This window comes from Rhea pennata, chromosome 1 (genome assembly GCF_028389875.1).
Source record: "Rhea pennata isolate bPtePen1 chromosome 1, bPtePen1.pri, whole genome shotgun sequence".
NCBI lineage: Eukaryota > Metazoa > Chordata > Aves > Rheiformes > Rheidae > Rhea > Rhea pennata.
Window position 1 is genome coordinate 57477412 of NC_084663.1, and position 11008 is coordinate 57488419.

The following is an 11008-nucleotide window of genomic DNA, read 5'->3' on the forward strand; positions in this document are numbered from 1 at the left end:
ACAGAGGCTGCAGTGTCTGGTGCTAAATAAAAAGTGAGATAAAGCTACTCACTCCTCACCCACCCCTCCCACCTCCTGTAAATTTGACCTAAATATGGCAGAGAATCTGACCCTCTTCAAGTCAGGAGTAAGTTCTTAGAATTGAAATATTTTCCCCAAGGTAAGAAATTGGTACTTTATGTTGGAGCCCAAAGGAGTATTTATTCTTTACAGAACACTTCCTATATGCAAGCTCTGCCCTCCAAACTATGCCTTGTACCCAACTCTGTGCCCAGAGAAGGTATTTTGCTGGGTTGGCCCAAACTGCAAATAATCTGTCAACTCTGAAAGACAACAGCAGCATTACACTCTCTTTTAAGAACCTCACACAGGATTGGGAGAGAAAAGGAAGCTGAGGAAAGAAAGACAAAGGTATTTAAATTATCAATCCAGTTGTCATTGCTTCTCTTTATTCATTTGCTAGTCCAGTTTTCCCTTTGGAGTTTCCTGCTCCTTTTGTCACTGTCTTCTCAGCAGGACATGAACATAGCTATGTTCAGATTGAATCTAATGTATCAAGTTGGATAAAGTGTATTTATCTGTTCCACATGGATAACAAGAAAGTTAGTTATAAGCTGGAATACAGCCACAGCAGTCCCAAAGGTGTGCAAGGCCACTTCCTACAGCCAAAGTCCCTCTGAGTCCACTCAGTCCACCACCCAAGCTGGGGAAGGCAAGGAATAGGAGTTAGTAGGGTGCTGCAGGAGTCATCTAGAGCTAGAATCCACTGCATTGCCACTGGATAGCAGTGAAGCAATTCCAGTACTCATTACATTTGTCCCCAGGAGTGCTGTTTAGGTGGGACAGCTACAAACTGTTATTTTCTAAACTATATTTCCGTAAATGGATTTTTCACTAGTTAGGAAAATTGCTTTAATAATCCTACTCCTGATTAGAGAGGATGTATCCTGGCAAAGTAAAGGCTGCTGCAGCTTCTGTTCTTTCTCAGAAAGGTGGCGAATTTATAAATAAAGAGAAAATGCATGCCCCTCTGAAAAATACTGATCTAGACTCTTCCGGGGTTAAGGACACCCAGGAAAATTCTCTAAAGAGTGAGCTCTTAAACTGTGAGCTGAAGACAACTGTAAACTGGATCCTGCTCTTTTTTATGGTAGAGAAACATTCAGTCACTCTGGTATGCGAGCATCTAAGATCTACAAATGAATTTTGCTCTCACCACCTGAGAGAGGAAAATATATGCAATACATTTTTATTTCAAAAGGCTAACAAAAAAAATGTTTTGTCTGACAAAATTAAGGGGCATAGAATTAAATCATACTTCCCAATCCAATACCCTGCCTTATTGATATACTTCTTGTCAGGAGCCGTGCATGTCTGTTTTTTATCCCAGACAGAAATCTCTTAATTATTATCTCCATGTTTATCTGTGAAAACAGGAATTTACCTGCCAGACTGTACAGTAAGTCTGTTTCATGTCTGTAGAAGAACTTGGCACAACTGGACAGAGGGATTGAACCATAGCACTAGAAATATTTGTTTTACTAAGCTGAGGATCAGCATTCTTTCCTATACGGATCAGCATTCTTTCCTATACACAATTTTAGGCAGAGTAATGTGTGCTCAAGCTCTGTCAAAGAGAGGAAGTCTTCTTGATTTGGAGAAGTCACCTGTGTGATCATGAAGTCCAAGTATCCCTATGAGAGTAATAGATACAAGAAACAAAGAACTCTGCAAAACAATCTGTGCCATCCCACTGCTGTGAGACAGATCAATTGAATGATCAAAATCATTCCCAATAGATACTGGTTTAACAAAGGCTTAAATATCCCCTACTAACGATCTTGCACATTTCTAGAAGCCTAATCAACTTTACCAGGAGAAAAGATTTTTCAAACATTTCACTCAGATCTATTTTTTTTTTTCAGTTTGAACTCATATTTCTACTCTACTTTCAGCAGGCAGGGAAAGCAATCCATTTTCTTCTTCTTTGTGACAGCCTGGTCCAAACTGAAGGGCTTTGTCATACCTCATCTCAGCCTTTTCTACTTGAAGCTGAACTCAAGCTTTTCAATGGGTCGAGTGATTTTACCACCACTGATGTCTTTTTTTCCCTTAATCCTATATATTTTTGTGCAGGCAATGAAGAGGGTGTGAGATTTCAGTCAATGCTATCATTATGACAAAAAGGCACCATCAGAACAGAGGACAGGCAAACTCAACCCCAGAACAAACTATAGGTGATGTGACTTTACATGAACTGTGAGGCCTCTCCCACCCCATTCATGGCAGCAGAGGCAGCACCCCCAGAGCAGCTCCCGGGGGGCTGATGGAGGGCTTCGAGGCACTCCACAGGCTCAGCCCTGCGAACACGCAGCAAGAAGAGGAAGAAAACGCTGGCAGCAATAAAAACGGCTGCTGCTCAGGGACCAGCACCGAGACCCCACCGGTAGCCACCACCCCAAGGCCAGGTGATAACCTCCCCCACCCCCGCGGCCCCAAGGCACTCTGGGATACTGGAGGGAACGCAGCGCATCATGGCGGCGCTCGCTGCGGCTTTTCTAGCCAGGCCCTTCAGCAGCTCCATGGCTTTGCGTCATTAGGATGACGTATGGCATCCGGCGGGAGATATGGGAGGAGCGCTCACGCTTTACGGCAGTGCCGTGAAAAAAAAATGCTTCTCGGCGGGCCTTTTTTGTTGTTGTTGTTGTTGTGGATTTTTACGACGGCGGCGCGCGGCAGTGACGCAGTAAGGGCGGGCCGGAGCTGCGCCAGGCCTTTTCCTCGCTGCCGCCGGCTCGCGCTGTCGCATCCGCCGCCATCGAGGCCGCGCCGGGGCTGCGCAGGTGAGGAGCCGCCGGGGCCGCTCCCGGAGCCGGCCCGCTGCTGCGCTGGGCCAGGGCCCGCGGGTATCGGGGCCCCCCGGCCCCACCTCTGCTCCCGGTTCCGGTTGGGCCCAGTTCCGCCCCCCCCCCCCACTGTCACCTTAAACACCACCACTCCGCGGTGCACACCCCCCGAGCGGGGCTGGGGCTCCCGCGTCGCTCCGCTTGGGAGGCCAGCGCTGGGCCCCGGCGGTGAAGCAGGCCCTGTCCGCCCCTTCCTGGGTGCACCGAGCCCTGCTCGAGCGGGGGTGGGCCGCGGTCAGCGGTATCCCTAGCGCAACCCTGTCCTCAGCGTGTGTCACGGCGCTTGACAGAACTCGCCACTCGACAACCAAGCCTTTCTGATTGCTTCTTTTTCCTCTCTTGCTCCCTCCTAAAGGTTCAAAAAATGGCCAAGTTTGTGACACCCGTGATCCAGGACAACCCCTCTGGCTGGGGCCCTTGTGCTGTACCTGAGCAGTTCAGGGATATGCCATATCAGCCTTTCAGTAAAGGAGACCGCCTGGGAAAGGTATTAAAATCATGTCATAACATAAAGCCAGGGAAGGTGGCAGCCTCTGTTTTAACTTGTTGAACAGTCCTTGTATTCCTTTTTACATCTCACCTGTGCATAGTATTGTTTTTTTTTTTAGAGCTGCTAATTACTGTGGTTGTTCTTGAAACAGCCTTTGTAGTGCGTTTTAGTTAGCATAGTTGTAAACTATTAGTAAGGCTGGCAAGCAGTGGTGGGAACTAAAAGGATTAATTTTGGAGCATAGAACTATATTTATTTTTGTTACTTGAAGTCCCACATATATATAGTCAGAGCAGTGGGGAATGTCATGTTGCTACTCACTTATTTTGGATGTTGGTTTGTCCTTAGGTTGCAGACTGGACAGGAGCCACATATCAGGATAAGAGATACACAAGTACGTGATGTCTGGTGACTGCTCCAGTCATTTGTTTCATGCAAAATGTACTTCCTACTTTCATGTTTTGTACCAGCTCTAGTGGTTACCTACATACCTCAGCAAGAGCTGCTTATATTCAGAAGCATGCCTCACCCTTAGGAGAGCTCCATAGGGCCCTCCTTGTCCGTAGGGCTTAGTCCTGGTTTTGCACTGCCTCATGATTGATGCTTTCTTGTAAGTTTGGAGGGAGAGGAAACTGTGGTGGTGTAAGGCAAACAATCCCAACTCATGCATCAGACTCGGGGGAAGGCAGTTGAAGGGGTTTGTTCCCCGACCCACCCTGTTCTTTTCCTGGAAGCTTGGTAGCAAGATACTATGCTTTATTTTCAGACAAGTACTCTTCACAGTTTGGTGGAGGAAGTCAATATGCATATTTTCATGAGGAGGATGAGACTAGCTTCCAGTTGGTGGATACAGCACGAACACAGAAAACTGCATACCAGAGGAATCGTATGCGATTTGCTCAGGTAACACCTGTTTTCTGAAACTGTCTTGAAGGAGAGCTTGAATGGTAGACCACAATTTTACAATTAAAATGTCTTCTTTTTTTTCTTTCTCCTCCCCCTCTCTGCTTTTCACAGAGGAACCTTAGGAGAGATAAGGACCGTCGGAACATGCTGCAGTTCAGCATGCAGACGCTACCAAAGAGCGCTAAGCAGAAGGAGAGGTGAGGGCCTCAGATATGAGTATATTGTACTTATACAAAGTGTGTCAACAAGCTTTTAATAAATTGGTTAAGTTACTGTGGTAGAAACCACTGGAGCTAACAGTCACCAAAGAACTTCAGAATATTTTCAAGTACAGTGTTTGGCTGAAGTCACCTGTAGTTATAAGCATGGGTTTCAAACAGCTACTTAAAAGTTTAGGAGAGTTTCTAAATCCAGTTCAGAAAATTACCACAGTAATTTAAAATGGAGCATACTGTTTTTGGAAACTGTATTATAGTCTTCAGAGGAGAAAATATTTAAAGAACAACTCAAAGTAGAGAGCAGAGCTTGTAATGCTTGATCAACAGACAACTCAGCATATGTTTCAGTGGCTTGATGCCTAAAGGCATTGTTCCTTTGGTAAGTTGGAAGTGTAGGAGTAGTTGTGGCATCTAGGAATCTAGAACTTGTCGTGATAGCTTTTCACATACTTGCCTTTTTAGAGATCGTTTGCGTCTGCAGAAGAAGTTTCAGAAACAGTTTGGAGTGAGGCAGAAGTGGGACCAAAAATCACAGGTAGACTCAACTTTCTGACCCCTGTGATTTAGCTCTGTCTGCTTTCATGAGGCAACTTCTCTTTCACAAATCCTGATGTACTGTGTTGCTGTCTCTTTATCTGTCTACCCTCTCGCTGCACAGCAGAAGCCTCGTGACTCCTCTGTTGAAGTTCGCAGTGACTGGGAGGTGAAAGAAGAGATGGACTTCCCTCGACTGATGAAGATGCGCTACCTGGAGGTGTCAGAGCCACAGGACATGTGAGTTTGTAGAACAGCTGGGTGCTTGCTTCCTGACCTGACTGATTTTGAAAAGTAGCAGAGCAAGGGCTTCCTCACCAGTGCCCAGTGTTCCCTTTGAAGTCACCAAAGCAGGAATGATAATGGAAAGCCTGACGGCCCCCTCAATCCTGTGGTATTTGAATGATGTTAATTGTATGGGGTGTCAATACTGCCTTGTCATATCTTTGCAGAGAGTGCTGTGGAGCCTTGGAGTACTATGATAAAGCCTTTGACCGCATTACAACAAGGAATGAGAAGCTACTGAGGAGCATTAAACGCATCTTCCATACTGTCACTACTACTGATGACCCAGTTATCCGAAAGGTATGTTTACTATTTTGCACACTCTAGCAGTGTGTTTCTCACTGCATGCTGTTAGAAGCCTGTCATCACAGTCAGACCAAATTTAAGGGTCTGCAAGTAGAGCCATGTCTTTGAATAAGAAGAGAAATGGGGAGAAAAACTCCAGATCTCTTACAGGAAAGCACTTTAGCTGGTAACCATTAGCTTTCTTAGATCCAAAGCAGAGCTAGATTAATGTAAAATTAGTGATACTAGCCAAGGAAAAGCTATAATTCTGGAAAGATAAGCAGACTAGTACTTGAGCTGTACTGAAAAAAAAAACATCCAGGTCAGAGGTCTGGTTCTTCAAGTTTCTGCTCTTGGAGAAGGAGGTTGCGAGATCCCTCATTACCAATACTACTAACAATGAAGAACTTCTCAGCTAGTTCACTACTTGTTTACATCCCTTTTACCTTGTTGCAGTGGGGTCAGTCTAGGTTGCAAGGCAGTTCTTCATGCTTTGTCTAGCAATCAGCTTCTGAGGGTGGGGGAAGAAATTCATAGTCTGGTTTGCTAACACTTCTGATTTTGGCTGGGAAGGGGAAAAGATGTCTGTTCAACTTGCTGAAACACACTTTTCTCCTCCTTCCCTTCTGTAGCTGGCAAAGACCCAAGGAAATGTGTTTGCCACAGATGCTATCCTGGCCACACTGATGAGTTGCACTCGCTCTGTGTATTCCTGGGACATCATTGTCCAGCGAGTTGGATCCAAGCTCTTCTTTGACAAGAGGGACAATTCTGATTTTGGTGGGTTTATTTTATGAGTTGGTATCCAGGTCATACTTGGAACAATGTGACTGCTGCAGTACAGTTACTAGCTCTGGAAGGCAACTTCAGTGTTGGTCTATTTCAGCATGGGGCTAGAAACTCCTTGAAGGTGGTGACATAGTTACTTTTCTGGTATAACCGCTTGTGATCTGTTCTTTTCCCAGACTTACTGACAGTGAGTGAAACAGCTAATGAACCACCACAGGAAGAGGGCAACTCATTTAATTCTCCACGCAACCTTGCCATGGAGGCCACGTACATCAACCATAACTTCTCCCAACAATGTCTAAGAATGGTACAGTCTAACAGCCCTGGATATTGGGGTCTATGTTTCAGAGAGTCTCGAGAAGAGATTTTTTATTAAGGCTTTATTAATACAATTTGTTCAGCACAAAAACATTTTATTTGACAAAAATGCTTCACACTAATATTGTTTTGAGTTTTGAAAGAGGTGGGATTACTTACAGTCAGCAGTGTGCTTTTTATAGAAAGATTTTCACTTTGTCACACAAATTGAAAATTCCACTCCCATTGGTGAAACAGGCAGCCTTCTGAGTACACGTAGCAAAACTGAAGTGTCAATGGAAATAATGTTTATAGCTAAGTGGCTAATGCGGACAAGAGGTTTCTTACTAGCTGTCTTAATTTCTTAATTTTCTGGGCTCTTTCTGTGTAAAAGAGATTAGTTATTCATGCTGTAAGAGATTATTTATCTTATAGTTGCTTCATTTTTTCCTGATGTGCCTTTCCCCCCCCCCCTTTTTTTTTTCTTTTTTTCTTCCTCCTCTGCAGGGAAAGGAAAAATACAAGTTTCCCAACCCAAACCCCTTTGTGGAGGATGACATGGATAAAAATGAAGTAGCCTCTGTTGCATACAGGTACATTGATCTATCTCTGATGCCTAGGTTTGGCAAGGGTGCAGGGTATCGGTGTGATTTGTAGGTAAAACTTGTCAGTAGTAGTGCTGTAGCTTTACTGTGAGAGGAGTGCCTGGGTTTCCTCACAGTGGACAGATAGAGGGCGAAAGGATTTTGCTGACTACTTGCATAGATCTAAAAGCAAGGGTCAAGAATAATCTCCTGGATCGTTTGTTTGCAGATATCGAAGGTGGAAACTGGGAGATGATATAGATCTCATTGTCCGCTGTGAACATGATGGAGTGATGACGGGAGCTAATGGAGAAGTGTCATTCATCAACATCAAAACACTGAACGAATGGGATTCCAGGGTGAGGAAGAACAAGATCCCAAAGCTAGCTCTAACTGCTTCACTGCTGCCTGACATACCAGGTATAGCAGGCAACATAGGACAAACATCTGATGGTGTCCCCTTGGTTATTGTGTTCCATCTAAGGAACACAACTTGGTGCACAAGCAGTGCTAGTAGTCTCTCCCCCATATACCAGGTAGCTGGTTGGAACCGTCTTCTGTTCCTGTGTTCCATACAATAGCAACTCCATGCAAATGCTTTCTTTGTAAACTCTTCTCTCTCAGACTGTTCCCTTCCTAGCCAGTCCTGCATATGTTGACCAGTACATGCTGTTCTAATTTCTCACTTTCTCCTGTGCAAGGGATTTAAGTTTCTGTCTGCATTCCTTTGTTATGCTATCATATGGTTGACAGCCTTTCCTGCATGATGCAAAGATGGCTGAAGAGATGACTGATTCTGGCCTGTTAGGTTAACTCTGGTTTTGATTTTCCTCTCAGTATTGCAATGGAGTAGACTGGCGCCAGAAGCTTGATTCTCAGAGAGGAGCCGTGATTGCCACAGAGCTGAAAAACAACAGCTACAAATTAGCCCGCTGGACATGTTGTGCGCTGCTGGCTGGATCAGAATATCTTAAACTTGGGTAAGACAGGATTTTCACAACAAACATACTTTGGGTGAATTTTCTGTTGTTTTAACAAACTTGTCAAATTAAACCATTTGTGGAATGTGAGCAATCATAAAATTGCCTCACATTTGGGGTGTGTGCAGAAAGAGCCTACGGTGAGTGTAACTAGTGATGACCCTGGCCTTTGTGTAAGCTGTTTCTCCTCAGTATCTGATGGATATGCCACCCATTGTGAGTGACCTTGAGAGACCTCACACGTGAAGGGCAGGCAGCCTGTGCAGTTCTTGCTTGCTTTGCTGAGATTGCCAACAAGGGAAGTAAATCCAAAGACTGTGCTACCTGTCAGGAATCTGATTGAGATCCTTAGTGCATCATCAGTGAGAAATTGAGCCATGGCAGTAGCTCCCCTCCACTTACTTTGAACTGTCAGCTTAGAATCAGTGAGTCTGTCCCGTTATTGATGGCCTGAATGAACTGTTTTGTGTTCTAGCTTCTTCCAGGCATGCAGTTTCTTAGGTGTCTGTGGTTCCTTTGCACAGCACCAGCACAGAGTAGATGCGAGTCACTTAGCTAGGAGTCATTGGTAGATATCAAAACAGATTAAGTGGCTGCTGCAGTGTTTATTTTGCCTCTATTGAAATTATATCTGTGTAATATGGGACTGACTCAGTCAGTCTCGTCTGAGTTCAGACTTCCTGCTAAACATGCTGTTGCAAAATTTTTATTGGTGGGACTAATTCTTCTGTCTTCTGTACTACTCATTCTGATCTGAGGTAGTGGAAGGATTTCGGGTACATTACTGAGACATGGAAACAGCTTGTAGCCGGGACATCCTCTCAAGTTGCAGTATTGCAGTGTAAGGATGGTTGTTGCTGCACAGAAAATAATCACACTGTTTCTCTTGGTGGTGTTCTTATGTTGAATGGGCTGGGTCTCCTGATATTCCTTCATTTTCTTCTCCTGCTAGGTACGTTTCTCGTTACCATGTGAAGGACTCTGCCCGACATGTGATCCTGGGCACACAACAGTTCAAGCCAAATGAGTTTGCCAGCCAGATTAATCTGAGTATAGAGAATGCCTGGGGCATCCTGCGATGTGTCATTGACATCTGCATGAAACTGGATGAGGGAAAGTACCTCATCCTCAAAGACCCCAACAAGCAAGTCATCCGTATCTACAGCTTGCCTGATGGCACCTTCAGCTCTGATGAAGATGAGGAAGATGAAGAGGAAGAGGAGGAAGAAGAAGGTTTGTAGTGTGCTTGATAGTTACTTTTCAGTGATTTGACTGGTCTGGGTGAACAGGGTAACAAAAGGTTAAAATTAGATCTAAGAACTAGATCTGACCAGCATAATGACAGATGCGTAGCCCTGAGGATGTTCAAGTTGGTGATGGAAAAGATGCGTGTTAATGACCTTCAGATAATACTAAATCGGAAGGACCAAGGAGGTAAGTAAAAAGAGCTAAGAGTTAGAGGCACGACATATGTACTATGTGGGTACTGAGGAAAGACTTTTAAGGGGCTAGAAGGAAGGGACAGCTTCAGAGCAATGACTAGGAAAATGGAACTTACCAAGGAGCGTTTCTTTAAATAGTGCCAGGATCTGTGTGGTGCTCATTAATTTCAGTCAGTAGTGGGTGCTGACTGCTGTTGACATTAAGATATTTTTTACTACAGTTCTAGAAATTAGAGTGAATACAAATGAAGTGTTAAAAATGTGCTGCTACCTCGCATGAGCAAGAACTTGATGAAAGTTTCTTTTAAGTGAATATCAAGAAGTTGAGGGATCCCTAGTCTGAAAGCCTGAGAGTTTGGGAGAAGTCCTAATGTCTAACTGGACAACTGCTATCTTGCTCTATACTGTCTAAAACGATTTATGATCCATGATACATGCAGTTTAGGTGTTTTCTGTTCAGTATGAGAAGCCTTGGGAGCTCTTGCAAATAAGACTTGCTAGTCCTTTTTTTATTATGGAAATTTTAAAGTTGCTGCATAATTTGCGCAAGAATGTAAATTGCCTGACTCCAAATTACAGGTATGTGGTCTTGACTAATAAACAGCTTTGCACTGGGTGAGGAGGCCAGACAAGTTGAGATAGGATAACTTGCCTTTAAATGTTGGGCTTCTTTTTTGTTCTTGTTCTCTGTGGCAATTTCTGGAGCAAAGGAAGAGGGTGTGTGGGTGTTGTCTGGGGTGGGGGGGAAGGTCTCTTTCCTAGTTGCACTTGTTCCATTATTGTTCCTCTTCTTTTCCAGAGGAAGAGAGCTGAACCCTGTGGTTGGATAATGAGGGTTGCAGTGTGACCCAAACAGTCCTCTCCATCCTGTGCTGTTGACGGGTGGGATCGTGGGTCCACTTTGCAGCATGCTGGTCTGAAGATCTAAGAAAAACAAACAACAGAATAAAGCTACTTTGTTCTGTTAAAATGTGTTCTGTCATGAAAGTTATTGTGTGCCTGCAGACCCATCTTACTATGAAAGAATAAAGTGAACATATTGGGAAATTTTGGAGTGAAAATAACCATGTGGAACACAAAGAAACTCTGTGAAGTGAAGGGCTGGCTTTGTGCACTGCCTGGCAGCTGTGCTGTCCCACGTTGCCCTCTCTGAAAGAGGGTGTACTCCCTTGCAGTAAAGAAGGCAGAGCTAAGGATTGTTTTCTTCTCCTCTCGTTTTTGAAAGGCAGGCTCGTGGCTGAAGCCGGATGCAGCGCTAGCTGCCCCTTGTGCCTGTGTGCGCCAGAATCCGG

General features: G+C 44.5%; 1 protein-coding gene across 2 annotated transcripts; it reads left to right on the forward strand.

The window, feature by feature from the left end:
* The first annotated feature begins 2736 nt into the window (after window positions 1-2736).
* Window positions 2737-10686, forward strand: EIF3D (eukaryotic translation initiation factor 3 subunit D). Of its 2 annotated transcripts, none has more exons than XM_062588660.1 (15): window positions 2737-2843; window positions 3262-3393; window positions 3745-3790; window positions 4163-4299; window positions 4414-4499; window positions 4983-5055; window positions 5179-5294; window positions 5507-5639; window positions 6257-6404; window positions 6590-6720; window positions 7218-7303; window positions 7524-7653; window positions 8132-8274; window positions 9227-9507; window positions 10516-10686. In XM_062588660.1, the coding sequence occupies exons 2-15, from the start codon at window positions 3271-3273 to the stop codon at window positions 10527-10529; spliced, it is 1647 nt and encodes a 548-aa protein (XP_062444644.1). In that variant the 5' UTR covers window positions 2737-2843; window positions 3262-3270; the 3' UTR covers window positions 10530-10686. The 2 variants fall into 2 exon arrangements, with proteins under 2 accessions (XP_062444644.1, XP_062444652.1); XM_062588668.1 differs by having other exon boundaries at window positions 5182-5294.
* Window positions 10687-11008: the final 322 nt, after the last annotated feature.